General features: G+C 41.7%; 1 protein-coding gene across 3 annotated transcripts in view; it reads left to right on the top strand.

The window, feature by feature from the left end:
* The first annotated feature begins 775 nt into the window (after nt 1-775).
* The window catches only part of Lancl2 (LanC like glutathione S-transferase 2), a 41,947-nt gene continuing 26,534 nt past the window's right edge, over nt 776-16,188 (top strand). The window contains exons 1-2 of one of the 3 annotated variants that reach the window (XM_039107801.2): nt 776-2,029; nt 5,837-5,896. In XM_039107801.2, coding sequence (XP_038963729.1) covers nt 1,826-2,029; nt 5,837-5,896 — 264 coding nt within the window. In that variant the 5' untranslated portion in view covers nt 776-1,825. Of the gene's footprint in view, nt 2,030-2,141; nt 2,274-5,836; nt 5,897-16,188 lie in introns of those variants that run through there. The other 2 variants (XM_063286278.1, NM_001014187.1) reach the window with 2 other exon arrangements.

Below are 16,188 nucleotides of genomic sequence, written 5' to 3'. Positions count from 1 at the left end.
TCTTCCCCTCACCTGATCCTTACATCCTGTCTGGAACCTGTTCATTGTTGGGCTGGGCTCCTGTACTCCAGCTGTAGTAACGGCATAAAAACATATGCAGTCTGAGGACTTTCCCTGCGAGTAACATAAATAAAAGGCCGAAACCTAGGCCAGTCAGAGAAGAACTGTCTCCTAATGATTTCACAGTGGGAGGGCTTGTCAGACCCCTTGCCAAAGATAGAGAAGCAGATACTATGATGGGCCAAGGTTGAGCCAGACCACAGCTGAACCTGGGTGGCTTAGCAAGGCAAACAAATCTCTGGTTTACTATTTAAACCTAAGCAAAAGGGCCAGGACCTGAAAACAAGGTGGATAGGCGTGTGTGTATGTGTGTGTGAGACCCGGAGAAACCATGTTTGTGTTTGTCTCTGGTTCTTTGTCCCTCTCCCTTGTGTAGGTACATTCAACAAATCTTTTTCTGCTTTTCACTGTTGTCTCTTGATTGACTATGAAGGCCGGTGGCGGAGCCTAGCTAGTTAGGGGTTCCAGGAGATAGAGTCTGACTCTTCTAATTCTGATCTACACTGTCATGATCATTTACTGGAGGCTGGAGGTTGCACATATGATAAGGGAGGGGATGAAAATCTAAACCTTCTCCACTTTATTCCATTTGGAGGCCAAAAGCAGGAATGACATAATCCTAGCTGTTTGATAGTGTTCTATTATGTCACTTTTGGCATTAGACTAATATGTACCTTGCCTGGACTCCGGAAATCACATACATCAGGTTGTTTTCTGTTTCTTGATTTTCTTGCCTTTCTAACCTGGTATCCCCAGAGGGCACAAACATTTTGTCACTATGTAACAATGTTTATTAAATGAAAGAACCGCAATACAATATTTCCTTTTAAATCATCACACAGATTTGGTTCTAAGTAAATAATGCAAAAAAAAAATCCACACAGAACCAATAAAGGCTGTAAATTTATATATAGTGATTATAAAAATACAAAGATCTATTTGCTTGTGTCCTCTTTGCTATCCATGTTATTCTGCTGGCTAATTATGTTAATCTCGTGATCATGGGGTTCTCTGGTCTATAAAATATTTAGATGATTAACAATCATTCTTCTATATTATTTCTCACAATTAAAGAGGTGTACTTACTCAAAACAATAAGAATGAAAATAAAACATTAAGAAAACAAAACAAAGGCCTGTGGCTCCTCCTCCAAGCAACCCCCCTCCCAGTGGTGATGAATGGGAGGGACTGTATCCCCCCTCCCTCGGGAGGCTATCTTTTCACTGTTTTAGGCCGTTTTGAAATTCTTTTCTTTAGAACAGGTATTTTTAATCAAACAAAGCAGTTACTGTTCCTGTGGTTGGCGCACGACCAGGGCCGAGGACACGGACGGGCAACAAGGCTGGGCTGGTGAGATGCGGTCAGTTTGGTGATGGAGCGTCTAAAGATGCGCCTTTCCCTGGTCTGCGAACCGTTCACACTTTGAATGAATCCATCTTTACAGGCTTTCCCTACCGGAATGTGGGCTTTCTAGGCGTGCGGTTTTCTCTAGAATCTCTCGGAAGGACACGGCCACGAGAGAGGCGAGGATAACTGGGAGACTTTGTGGTTGGTGGGCCTGGCGGCAGGCTGAGAGCCGCTGCTGGGAGGGCGTGACTGGCGGAGGCTGGAGGTTCGGCTTTTTCACGCTAGCTGCATCCAGATGTGCAAACCACGGATCACCAGGAAGGCTTCGCCGCGTAGCCCCGGCCTAAACGCCTTCCAGGAGGTTTGTCCCTGCCTGCGCGCCGTGCCCTGAGCTTTCAGGCAGGGGAAGCGCGCGGACATGGGCGAGACCATGTCAAAGAGACTCAAGTTCCACCTAGGAGAGGCGGAGATGGAGGAGCGGTCGTTTCCTAATCCCTTCCTAGACTATGAGGTCGCTGCCTCCGCCACGGGGTTCGCCTCTGGAACTGCGGAGGAAACAGGCCGTGTTTGCCCTCTTCCCACCACAGAAGACCCGGGCCTCCCTTTCCACCCCAACGGGAAGGTGAGTTGGTTGCCAGGGCCAGGACCAGCGGTTGGGAGGGTGAGGCCACCTGCGCCAATGGTAGCGTCCAGCGGTCACGCCCTGGGGTGCGGTGACGTCATCGGCGCGCGTCCCGCCCAGTCTAGGTCCTGCCCAAACGGCGGGGAAAAGGTGGTTTGGTTATGCATTCCCTCTGTTGAGACCTGAAACAGTCTGATGGAGCACTTTGATCGTTCTTGGGAGTAAAATGAGAATTTGCTGTTAGGTAGATTTTTTTCACATCTGCCAGTGGGCATGTACTTACTTGGAGAAACGCTAAAGTCACAGCCTGTTTTTCCTTTTTTTTTTTTTTTTTTGTTCTTTAACAACTTCATACATGTATTCTGGTTGCTTCCACCCCACTGTCTTTCATCCCCTTCCCTCTTCTGTACAACCGCTTCCCCTATGAGTTGCCCCCCCCCCATTTGTGTCTTTGTTTGTTTGTTTGTTTTGTCTTCCTGGGCTTTACCAAGACCTTCTCCGAACCATCCTTTGGTCCCTACTGGTGGATTCAGTAGCGTACACAACTGAAGACAATGGCTACCCCTCCTCCAGAACCAATCTGTTGTTAAGAGTTTGACATTAAGAATTAGAGCCCCGTGAACCCCTCCCCATCTGTGACTGACTTTTGGGAGGGCCTGTCCTGTGCACATCCAGCGCAAATAAGTATAATTATAGCAATTCTGAGCTCATGGTCACATTGGCATTATCAACTAGGACTTTTTTGTTTGTTTTTTGGCCAACCCCTCACATGTCACTTGTAGTGATATGAAACCTTTGGATGTGTGCCCAAGAGTGCGATAGCTGGATCTTAGAGTATTATTTATTTTTGAAACAAGAGAACCACTACGTATGCATCCCCTAGCTGGCCCGAAACTTGGATACCTGCTTCCCTTTATCTCTTGAGTGCTGGGATTAAAGCTATCCATCATGCTCAGTGCATAAGGTGTTTTTACGTCTAACTTTTGAGGACCCTCTGGATTGATTTCCAAATCGGCCACACCAGATTACACTCTCACCAATAGTGTAAAAGGATTCCCCTTACCCCACACCCCTGCTAGCATTTCTTATTTGTATTCTTGATAGTGGCCTTTCAGACTGGGGTAGGATGGAATTTTAAGGCAATTTCCATTTGCATACTACTCATCCCTGAGGAGGTTGAACATTTTGGAAAATGTTTACTATTTGTAGTTCCCTATTTTACTATTTTTCCAGTTGCATAGCATAAGTTGCAACTTAAAAAATAATTTTATGGAGGTGTTTTTCCTGCATGTATGTGTGCCACATGCATACCTAGTCCTTGAGGAGGTCAGAAAGAGTGTGCTGGATCCTCTTCAGTGTAGTTGTGGACAGTTAGGAGCAACTGTGTGGGGCTAGGAGCCAAACCTAGATCCTCTGGAAGATTCCTAAATGTTCTTAATTGTTGAGCTGTTGCTCCAGTCCTGTACAGCCCCCCCACCCCCTTTTTTATTTTTATTTGTTTACTTGATGCTCAGTGTGGGTTATTATTTTTTTTTTATTTGATTTGACTTTTAGGTCTTTGTATATTTTAGACACTAGAAGACACTACTCTTTTGTTGAATGTGTAGTTGGAAAAAAGACTTTCTCCTATTTTGAGATCCATCTCATCTGTTGACCGTTGCTTGTATTGCTTATGCTACTGGAGTCCTGCTTGAAAAGTGCTTACCTATGCCTGCACATTGACGTATACTCCCCATTTTTCTCTAGTAGTTTGAGAGTATCAAGTCTTATGTTGAGGTCCTCCATCTGGACACTGGATTTGAGTTTTGTGCAAGGTGACATACGAAGATATAGTTTTGTTCTTTTGTGAGATCTGGTATTTCCAGCACTACCATGACCTTCACTGCCTTGGGATTGACCTGATGGGGCAAAGGAGGGGAATGAAGAAACAGCACACACACTTACAGAAAAGCTGGTGTCTGGTGAGCTGTTCTCAGCAGCCCAAACCCAGTGCATTTATTATATAAATCTGAGGTGAGGAGGTAGGTCGGCTAGGCTTCGCAGGGAGTCTCTGCAAGGGAGCAAGCTCAGGCTGTAGTTATTGTTCAGGTAGGAAGATGTGCTTGATGCTTTGCGAGCTGTCAACATCTGTACTTGGAACAGTTAAGGCTTTGCTGATTTCCTGATCCAGACCCAGGGAAGGCTGGGTAATTCACATGGTCTGAGTCAGGGGGGGTCCATGACATGCTGTGTTCATGTCAACAATACACATTCACTCAAGACTTCATCTGCTTCTTACACAACACCATTTAGATCAGAAGCCCTGTTTTTTCCAGTGAGGATTTTGGAGTTTTTGTCAACAAATCATGGAGCTGTAGTAGCATGGATCATACCTAAGTTCATTATTTTATTCCATTGGCCTCCACATCTGTTTTTGTTGCAGCAGCATGATGTTTTGAAGTCAGGTATGGTGTTTCCTACAGTAGGCCTCTTTTTGTTTAAGATTGGTTTGGCTGGCTGTGTCAAGTTTCAGTATGAATTTTGGCATTATATGTTTTATTTCTGTAAAGTGTTGCTTGTTGCTTGAAATTTGATGAGAATTTGCAGTGAATCTGTAGATTATTTTGATAGGATGGTTATTTTCACAATAATTATGTTGCTAATCCATATGCATAGCAGCTATTCCTATTTTCTAGTATCTTCTTCAGCTTTCTTAGGGTCTTAAAGTCTTCAGTGTCCTTAGATTATTTTGTGTGTGTGCATGCCCGTGTGTGTGTGTGTGTGTGTGTGTGTGTGTTATGAATTGGTTTAATTCCCTGGTTTTCTTTTCAGTATGTATGTCATTGTTCTATAGAAAAACTACTGGATTTTGTGTGTTAAGTTTTGCTGTATTTCGGGAAGTTCTTAGCAGTTCTCAAGAGGGTTTTTTGTGGCGTCTCTAGGATCAGTTGTGCATAGGATTGATCATCTGCTAACAGAGATACTTTTGACTTTTCTTATTGCTACTTTGTCTATTGCCATAGCTAAGAATTCAAGCACTCCGAAATGAAATGTAGAGCATGAAAATCTTTGTATTATTCATGATTTTTGTGGGATTGTTTTGAGTTCTTGTCATTTAGTTTGACATTAGATGTAAGTTTATTATATATAACTTTCCTATGATGAGTTATACTCTGAATTCCTTAGGCTTTCCATGATTTTTGTCATGAGAAGGCATTGGATTTTGTTAAAGGCTAGATGATATCTTCATTTCCATCTTCATATGACAAATTACATTTATTTATGTATGAGGAGCCAACTGTTTATCTCTGCAATGAAGCCACCTTGACCATGGTGAATATACTTTCCTTTTCCCAAATATTTTATTGAGAATTTTCACATCTATGTTCATCAGAGAGTTGAGTCTGTGATTTTCTCTTTCTTGTGTGTTTTATTTATGACTTAGTGTTGAAATTTGTTTTACAACTAAAACCTATGGCAAAATTTAGTACTACACTACAAAGTGAAGTACATGACCTCTGGTTGGTGGAGTAACGGTATCCATGAGAATGTGAATACTGCATTGATATGGAGAGCAGGTGACTTTCACGTAAATAAGCCTTAGTCCAATTTAGAGTACTGAGACTGGGTAGTTTTCTTTTTATCTTTTATCTCTGGGTAAATGCGATTTCCATATCAAAAATATATTAAATTTACTTTAAAACTCACAAATAAACAACAAGGCTTGCAATATCTCTAAACAGTTAAATGGTAAATTGTTTAGTATCTGTCATAGTTTGAATAGAAATGGCCCTTACAGGCTCATATATTTGAATGTTTGCTTCCCAGATGGTGGACTGTTTAGGAAGGATGAGAAGGTGTGACCGTGTTGGAGGAGGTATATCACTGGTATGAGCTTTGAAGTTTCAAAAGTCCAGACCATGCCCAGTCTCACTCTTTCTCTGCCTCCTGCTTATGGATTAGGGTATAATCTTAGGTACTACTCTAGCACCATGCCTGCCTGCCATGCTGTCTTCCACAAAGGAAAATGGACTGCCTGTCTGAAACTGTAAGCAACCCCCCCCCCCCAGTTAAATTCTTCTATAAGTAGTCTCCATCAGAATATCTCTTCACAGCAACAGAACAGGAATGAAGCAGTAACATACCAATGTAGGGTTTATGACCTAAAGAAAAGGTGAAATGGAAATTGGGTTGTCCATGAAAATGAGACAGTAAAAGGAGAAGGGGATGGGGCCAAATAGAATGAAAGCAGTTATCCAATGTAGCGGTAGGTTCTCTCTGTAACAAATCCTTATTCTAACAGCACTGTATCTTGGATTGCTCATGTTTATATAGTTCAGAGTTGAAGTGTATATCTCTTTTTAACTAGCAGCATCGGTTTTACTTGGTATTTTGTGAGGATCCAATCCGAGGAGAAATTCTGTACCAAATTTCATAGAGGAAAATTAATGTTAGGAATTGTTATTAACTATAATGAGATTGGCGTAATGAAAAATGTCTCCTAAGTAGTTAAGAGAACTCTAGAGAATAGAGCAATAGCAGAGATGAGGAACAACCTGTACTGATAGAACTGAGAGAACACATAAGGACAAGACTTTGGATAGTAGCTATCTCAGGCTGGATAATAAATTACCCTAAATTAGCAACCTTTAAACACTTATCTCACACAGTGTCTGAGGGCGAGGAATCCAGATCCTCACAACATTGCAGTGAACTGTGTGGTTCTGACTCAGGGTTTGTCATGAAGATGCAGTCATTTTTAAAGCTTATTAAGATAAAGACAAGCTTCTTGCCTCCTTCCATAGTGGCTGGCAAGCAGGCTATTAGTTAGTGGCTTCACTTAACAATGTTTCTCTTTTTCTTTTAGTGCCTGTGCGTGTGTCTCTGTGTGTGTATCTGTGTGCATATGCATCTATGTGTGTGTGTTTGCATCTCTATGTATTTCTAATCTTTTTCTTTGGTCCTTTTTCTTATATGGTCATTTTGCCCTTCTCTGATTTGTTTGTTTTCATTTTATCTTATTGTATTTCATTATTATTCCTTAGATCTTTGTTTTCTAGTGAGAAATAGAAAGGATCTGGATACAAGTAGGAGGGGAAATGGAAAGGAACTAAGAGGAGTGGGGGTGTACCAATCAGAATATATTATGAAATATATGCATGAAAAATCTATTTCAATAAATTGGACAAAGAGAAAACAATAACCCCATTAAAAATGGGTACAGATCCAAACCGTATTCTCAAAACAGGAAACACAGATGGGAGAGTAACACTCAAATAAATGTTCGACATCTTTAGTCGTCAGGGAATGTAAATCAAAACTACTTTGTGATTCCATCTTGCACCGGTCAGAATTTCCAAGCGCAACAAAACAAATGACAGCTCATGATGGCGAGGAAGGAGAGTCAGGAACACTGTCTGTCACTGTTAGGAGTGAGAACTTGTGCACCCAGCAGTAGAGTCAGGAACACTGTCTGTCACTGTTAGGAGTGAGAACTTGTGCACCCAGCACCCAGCATGGAATTAGTGTGTCAGCTCTTCAGGAAGCTGAGAATAGATCTACCTGGAGATCCAGGTACACCAGTCTTGGGCACATACCTAAAGGACTCTATTTCCCACTACAGAGACTCTTGCTCAACTATGTTCATTGCTGCTCTACTCAGAAACTGGAAACAACCTAGATGTCCGAAAACAGATTGAGTGGATAAAGAAATGTGGTACTTATACAATGGAGTATCACTTGGCTGTTAAAAAAATGGAATCATGAAATTTGAGGATAAATGGCTTGAGCTAGAAAAAATACTCTGAGTCAAGTAATTCATACCATAAAAGTCAAATATAGTATGTGTTCACTTATATGTGGAGATTAGCTCTTAAGTCTTTGATAAACAGGCTATAATCCCTGTAACCACAGAAGTTATGTGTAGAATAAGGGTCCAGATGATTTGATCACATTAGGCAGGGGAAATAGAAAACATGGTTATGGATGAATGGGATCGGGGGAAAGTGAAACAGGATTAGTATTGGGGAGGAGGGATGAGAGTTGTGAGGGAGGTAATATGGGGGAGAGACAGCTGAAATTAAGGCCCACTTGAGTGGATCTATATAGTGGAGACTTCCTAAAATATATACATAGGCAATCTAAATAAAATCACCATATAACATGGGGGGGGTGGAATCCGAACTGGACATCTCTTGTCACCAAATGAAGTCTCCCATTCCTGAATTTGTTATATGCGGCTGAGTCATTGCCCAAAGGGGCCCAAAGAAGCCCTCCAATGATCCAGGCTATTGCTAAGACTCTTGCTTGCTCTTCACAAACTGATGCCCTATTGCTGAAGATAATACCTGCACAACTTATTTAATTCCAGCCCATCTCGAATGCCTATCTAGAGCCTTCCCCCTATGGACTAGTGTCCACGGTACTAGAAAGTACTTTGCACACTACCAAAGGAGGAAAGTAAACACAAACTCTTTGATCTGCAATAGTGATCTACCTGCAAGTGGCTTTAGTGCAATAGTGGCACAAAGTCTGTGGAAGTAACCAACTACTCTGTGAATAGATTTAAGACCCACTCTATGAGGTGGAAGCCATATCCAAATCTGCTCAGGTGGCTAAGAGTCTAAGACTAGATAGGGCATGGACCTAAGGGGAAACTTAATACTATAATTCTGCTAAAGGAATCTAGCAACAAAGTGATCCTTAACAACACTGTGCCATATTTATAGATCAGTGTCATCAAAGCCACCACCAGAGAAGCGTCCTCCTACAGAAGATGGGGATAAAGACTCACAGCTAGAAAGGATGCAAAGAATAAGAGATTTTAGAGTACCTGGTCCTAAATGGAATGTCTTCATCCATTTCTTCCCTTAGAGCTCAGGAAACTGCAGACGAAGAGGCAAAAAAAAAGTGTAAGAGCCCAAGGGGATGGAGGATACCAAGGAAACAAGGCTTTCAGTACAGCAGGACTGATTCACATGCGAACTCACAGAGGCAGTGGCAGCATGCACAGGGCCCGTGCAGGATTGGTCTGTATGAGGTCCTGAAAGAAGTGGACACTGCCCCCTCCCTGTCCCAGAAGCTGTCTGTAATTGATACCTACTCACAAGTGAAAAGTTAATTTTCTGTGAGTCTCACAGGATGTACGTACCACTGTTAGGGCCAGGCCCTGTGCCCAGCAGTAGATGGTCAATACAAAATAAACTCATTTTCAGAGGTTTTTGCTTTTATTTGTTTATTTGTTTTTTCCCATAATGCTTTGGACTCCCCCCTCCCCTTTATTTTGCTCATTATATTATGGTCTTTGATTTTGTGTTTTTAGGGGATTTCTGTTTCTATGTGTTTCTAGTGCTTTTTCTTTGGCTCTTTTGTTTTTCTGTTCCTTGTTTGTTTTGTTTTATTCATGTTTGTTTGTTTTTATTCTGTCTTATTCTTTTTTTTTCTTCTTTTTTGCAGAAAAGCCCGATTGTTTTTTGTTTTCTGGTGAGAAAAAGGAACATTTGAGTGGCTGGAGAGGTTGGGAGTATCTGGGAGGAGTCGTTGGGGAGGTGAACTATAAACAGAATATATTCCATGAAAAAAAAAACTACTTTCAGTTTAAAAAACAAAAAGGAATTGCAAAAAAGAAATCCCATCCACAAAGAGGTTTAGAAGAAATGCAATATTTTAATAATATGTATAAATGTAATATTAACTTACCACTTATACCATGTATGAAATTTGGATTCATATCTTATTCAGAAAAATAGAATAATGCAGAAATAAACAGATGAGATAGAGAAATATTGAGAAGAATGTAAGGATAAGTTTATACTTTGAACAAAAAATATTAAAAAGAAAAAGATTAGATAGTAATGGGATTTCATAGAATAAAATATTTTACTTTAAAATGAAAGGTAAACAATGAAGGCAAATTAAAAAATTAAAACCAAGGCACACAGAGTTCAAGTAAGTTCTTCAAGGTTTGACAGGAGTATGATATATGTTTGATGATTAAAAGCTTATAAAATTGCCAATGCCAATTTTCAGTACCCAAGTTAAGACCAATCCATGATTCTCTGTTCCCAAGGCTTTGATAAGTATTGATCAGTTCTTAGTATTGTGTGCTGTTGTTTGTCAATTTGGCATGAGCTAAGGTCATCTGGGAAGACAGAACACCCCATTGAGAAGACACTTCTATCAGAGTGCTATATACAAGTCTCTGGGCACCTCATCTTGATTAATGACTAATGTAGGAGGGTCTGGTCTGAAGCAAGCTAAGAGAACCTTGGAGGGCAAGCCAGTGAGCGTTGTCTTCAGTTACTACTTTCAGATTCTTGTCTTGATTCCATGCCCTGACTTCACTTCATGATGGAGTGTTTCCAACATTGTTGGTCACAGTGTGTGTTTACCACAGCAATGGAAACTAAACTAATACAGATATTGGTACCCGGTTCATGAGGTATCACTGTGACAGACCTGGCCCTGTTGTTTTGGGGAGGATTGTAGAAGCCTTTTGGTCTTCGGACTGAAAGCGTTCAGAGCTTGATGAGCTGCTGTTTTGGGTACCAGGAAGATAATGGTGTGAGAAATGCAGATGATGGAGGCCTGGCTGGGGAGGTTTCAGAGAAGACTCTGGCAGTTCTTCAAAGATTATTAAGTCTCTTCATGTGTTATTTGTTGTACTAAGAACCAATGGTTTCTGTTCATTTGGGGCTGAAGAATCAATTATGATTAACAAAAGATTAGAACCACTGAAGTGAACCCTTCACTGGGGTGGTTAGTTGATGCTGGTTAGCTGAGTATGAAAAGAACCAGCATAATTGTGATGACATCTGGAATTATTCTTTCAGGGGTAGCATATAGAAACAATGAGCAAGGGTCCAAGGCTGCTTTCTTGCTAGTAACTGAACTTGGTAATGTGTAAGAGTCTCCCAGGTGGTACTGGTTTAGGTGGCATGAGAGCCTCAGGAATAAGGGGGTCATGGGGAAAGGTGGAGGTTTGGCACCATTAAGCAGGGTCAGAGTCCTGAAGAGAGCTTAGGAGAGGCTATTGGTAAAGCCTCAGTGGCAGTGGAACCCCAAGCATGTTGGAGGTGCTAGTATGATCTGATGACTGTTAAAGATAGCAGCTGTGCTCTGGAGTCAGCCTGAACCTATAAGAGGAGCTGTGTGTGCTTTAGAAGGTAGAGTGGAAGAAGTCAAGCTGGAAGCCCAAGTGGCATGCCTTCATTAAAAGTACATATGTGTATGTATATACATATGCATATACTTATATGTATTATATGTAATTATAGGTAAATAAAAATAGTTTGATTCCTGGTAGCTTTTTTAAACATTTGTAGTGTTGTTTCCCATTCATCCTCTTCTTTTGTATTGACCTCCTTCTCAATTATCTTCTCACCTCCCAATTCCCTTTCATATCACTGTATCCTATGGTTCCCCTCTATACTGCTCCTTCTATGCCACTTCATGGTACTTAAAAAAATTCCAGTTTCTGTCTTTACTCCAGACTATATACTTGTGTTGCCTAGTTGTATGTCAGCTTGGCACAAGCTAGGGTCATTTGGGAAGAGGATTATTAATTGAGAAAATTCCTCCGTAAGATTTGCCTGTACTTCTGTGTGTAGTACACTTTACATACTGATTGATATGGGAGGGCTCAGCCCATGTGCATGGTGCCATTCCCGAGTATAGTCATAGGACTATAAAAATGATCAAGACACGAGGAGCAAGCCAGTAAGAAGCACTTCCTCATCATCTCTGCATCAGTTCTTGCCCATAGGTTCCTGCCCTGCCTGGGTTCCTGCCCTGCCCTCCTTCTGTGATGCAGTCTAATGTGGAAGTGTAAACAGAATACACCCTTTCCTCTCCAAGTTGCCGATTGTCCCGGTGTTTTATCACATTAATAAAAACCCCAACTTAGACAATATTTATATCTAAATATTTGGAACTAGGAATCAAAGATGGGATAGAACATACAATGTTTATCCGTGCAGGTCTGACTTAGCTCACTCAGTGTAGTATTTTCTAGTTCCATTCATTCATCTGCAGATTTTATGATGTCATTTTTATTTATAGCTGACTTCGTTGTGCATATAGACAATTTTATTACTCTGTCACTCAGTTTAAGGCCATTCATGTTGTTTTTCTTCCCAAGGTATTGAGAATGTAGTGGCAATGACCATGGCTGAGCAAATAGTACTGTGGAGTAGGCTGATGACCCTTGGGGCATCTGCCAAGGAGTGGCATAACTGGGTCAATGGGAGAGTTACTTTCAGCGTTCTGAGATTTTCCCACTCCGATTTCCATAGTGGCTGCTTTAGTTTGCAATCCCATTAGCAGTGACTGAGGATTCCTATTTTCCCACAAGCTCTCTGACATTTGCCGCAGGTGGTTTTGTTGATGTTAACCATACTGACTAGGGTAAGACAATATCTCAAAGTTATTACTTAGCCATTTTTATTTATTCATTTGAGAACTCTGTTCAGATCTATAGTCCATTCTTCAGTTGAGTCAATTTTTTGACTCTTTGTTGTAAGGGTTCTTTGTGCATTTTGGATATTACTCTTCTGTCAGATGTGTAGCTGACACAGACCTCACCACTGTGAGTTTCCTTTTCACTTGATTGGTTGTTTCCTTCGCTGTTTAGTTATGTGCTGTTTCACTTGTCAATTCTTTGCCTTTATTCCTGGGCAAATGGAGTCCTATTCAGAAAGTCCTTTCTTAAACCTATATTTTGTAAAACAATGCCTATGGTGTTTGTTTTCCCTAGGACTTTAAGTATTTCAGGTTTCAGAGGGAGGCCTTTGATCCAGTTGGAGTTACGTTTATGCAAGGTGATAGATACTGGTTTCATTTCATTCTTGTACATGTGGACATCCAGTTTTCTCAGAAGCAGTTTTGAAGATGCTAATCTTTTCTCCATTGTATGTTTTTATCATCTTTGTCAAATATCAGACGGCTGAGTTTATATGGACATATGTACTGTTTTTATCTACTAGTCTACATTGTTTTTCTGCAATATCACATTGTTCTTACTATGGCTTATATACTATGGCTCTGTACTGTATCTTGATATTTGGAATGGTAATCCCTCCAGAATTATTCTTCTTTGCTTAGCATTGTTTTGAATACATATAGCATTTTCCTTGCATTCTTGCTGGCATGTGCTATCATTTCTTTATTGATTTTGGCTGTTTTGACTTGGGTAATATGGAATCCCAACATGATTTTGATTATTATTTTCCTTGTGACTAAGGATGTTGCACATTTCTTTAAGCTCTTCTAAGTCATTTGTGTTTCACCCTATTAGAACTTTCTGCTTGGTAATCTACCCATTTGCTTGCTTGCTTGCTTGTTTGTTTGTTTGTTTGTTTATTTATTTATTTATTTATTTATTTATGCCCCAAATGCTGCCTTCCTCCTTCTTGCAGAAGTCTTCCTCCCCTCCCTTTTTGCCTCTGAGAGGGCAATGTCTCTCATATCCCCCCATCTGGTGCATCAATTCTTTGCAGGATTAGGCACATCCTCTCCCACTGAGGCCAGACATAGTCCTCTGCCACCTATGTGCCAGAGGGCTCAGACTAGCCTGTGTATGCTCTTTGATTGGTGGGTCAGTCTCTGGAAGCTGCTAGGGGTCCAGGTTAGTTGACACTGTTGGCCTTCCTATGGGATTGCCATTCCCTTCAGCTCCTTCAATCCTTCCCCTAACTCTTTCATAGGGGTCCCCAACCTCAGTCCAATGTTTGGCTGTGGGTATCTGCATCTGTTTCAGTCAGCTGCTGGGTAGAACCTCTCAGACAGCTGTTATGGAAGGTTCTTGTCTGCCAGCACAAGACAGCATTAGTAATGGTGTGAGGGTTCCTTCTCCCTGGGATGGATCACAGAATGGGCTCTGTACCAGTCACTGGTCAGACATTCCTTCAGCCTCTGCTCCCTCCATCTTCGTCCCTGCATTTTTTTTTTTTTTTAAAGACAGACCCAATTTTGGATCCTCACTATTGGGCGTTTCGGCTCATATCACCTGCATTGACTCCCAGGAGCCTCTTTCACTCTGAGTCTCCAGGACTTCCTAGAGAATCCCCCAACTTTCCATCCTCGGCAGCTGCATATTTCCGTTCATCCTCCTGGCCCTCTGGGACTCTCTCGTCTTTTCCCATGCCTGATCCTGCCACCCTATTTCCTTTACCCTCTCCTCTCCCACGCAGATCCCTCTCTCCCTGTGCCTCCCATGACTGTTGTATTCCCCCTTTCTATGTGTGATTTAAGCATCCTCATTGGGGCCTTATTCTTGTTTAACTTCTTTGGGTCTACGGGGTAGATCATGGGTATTCTGAACTTTTTGGCTATTATCCGCTTATCATTGAATACATACCATACATGTCCTTTTGGGTATGGGTTACCTCACTCAGGATAATATTTTCAAGTTCCATCCATATGCCTGGATGTCTTTGTTTTTTATTTTTTTAATCGCCGAATAGTATTCCATTTAGGTTAGGGAAGTTTTCTTCTATAATTTTGTTGAAGATATTTACTGGCCCTTTAAGTTGGGAGTCTTCACTCTCTTCTATACCTATTATCTTTAGGTTTGATCTTCTCATTGTGTCCTGGATTTCCTGGATGTTTTGGCCTAGGAACTTTTTCCATTTTCCATTATCTTTGACGGTTGTGTCAATGTTTTCTATGGTGTCTTCTGCTCCTGAGATTCTCTATTCTATCTCTTGTATTCTGTTGGTGATGCTCACATCTGTGACTCTTGATCTTTTCCCTAGGTTTTCTATCTCCAGGTTTGTCTCCCTTTGTGCTTTCTTTATTGTTTCTATTTCCATTGTTAACTCCTGGATGGTTTTGTTCAATTCCTTCACCTGTTTGGTTGTTTTTTCCAGTAGTTCTTTAAGGGATTTTTGTGTTTCCTCTTTAAGGGCTTCTACTTGTTTACTTGTGTTGTCCTGTATTTCCTTAAGGGCGTTATTTATGACCTTCTTGAAGTCCTCCGTCATCATGATAAAATACGATTTTAAATCTAAATCTTTCTTTTCCAGTGTGTTTGGATATCCAGTATTTGCTTTGGTAAGAGAACTGGGCTCTGATGATGCCAAGTAGTCTTGGTTTCTGTTGCTTGGGTGCCTGCGCTTGCCTCTCACCTTCAGGTTGTCTCTGGTGTTAGCTTGTCTGGCTGTTTCTGACAGTGGCTTGACCTTCCTGTAGGCCTGTGTGTCAACACTCCTGTAGACCTGTTTTCTTGTTTTCTTTCAGTGGGTTCTGGGTACAGAGTGTTCTGCTCTCAGGCGTGCAATTGCTCCTGGAGGCTGGCTTTCAGCTCTCAGCCAGGGCAGGGACTGGAAGTGTCTTGCCCCTGACTACTTCTGGGTCCCTGTGCGCAGGGGGCACAGATGGCATTAGGCATTTTCCTCTTGGGTCGGGAATGCGGGCAGATTGTAGTTTCCTCTGATTTCTCAGGAGTGTCCGATTTTCTGAGGGTCCAACTCTCTACCCCCAGGGGATTTGGGCACAGGGAGTTGTTTGACAGGTTCGGTTCGGTTCAGTTCAGGGCGCAGATCTGGACTGCAGGTTCCTGCAGCTGACTGCTCCTATATTCCTGTGTCCAGAGGCACTGTGCAGTTTCCTCTTGGGCCAGGGGTGTGGGCAAAGGTGGGCAGAAGTGACAGTCTGTCCTGTCCTGCAGTCTCAGGATTACCTGTACTCAGGTGTTCGGCTCTCTCTCCCACGGGATTTTGGGCTAAGAGGATCTTGAAGGTGTATGGGTGTATAGTCTCTGACCAAAAGGGGATGGTGTGAGGACAGATGGAACAGTAGGAATCCTTTGTTTGTAGTTTGTGGCAGGGCCCGGCAAAGCCTATAATAACCTTGAACTTACTCTGTAGCTAAAGCTGGCATTGAACTCTATATCATTGTGTCTCTACCTCTCAAGTGCCAGAATTAAAGGCAAGTGCTACTAGGAATGCCAGCACTCATTTGACTCCTCCTTTCCCTTAGTCATGGAGTCTAGTTAATGGGTGACTGCACCCAGATTTAGGGTAGGTTTCCTTTCAGTTAAACCTACTTAGAATGGTCTTCACAGACATACTCATCGGCAACTTTCTTAGATGATTCTAAATCTAGTCAAGTTGACATTCTAAATTAACTATCACCCTATCTCTCTTAGGTTCTTTATAAAGACTAAAAATGTTTGTAGTCAA

This window comes from Rattus norvegicus, chromosome 4 (assembly GCF_036323735.1).
Source record: "Rattus norvegicus strain BN/NHsdMcwi chromosome 4, GRCr8, whole genome shotgun sequence".
NCBI classification, from domain to species: Eukaryota; Metazoa; Chordata; class Mammalia; order Rodentia; family Muridae; genus Rattus; species Rattus norvegicus.
Note: the sequence above shows the minus strand (reverse complement) of the source record. Positions and strands in the feature narration are given on the sequence as shown.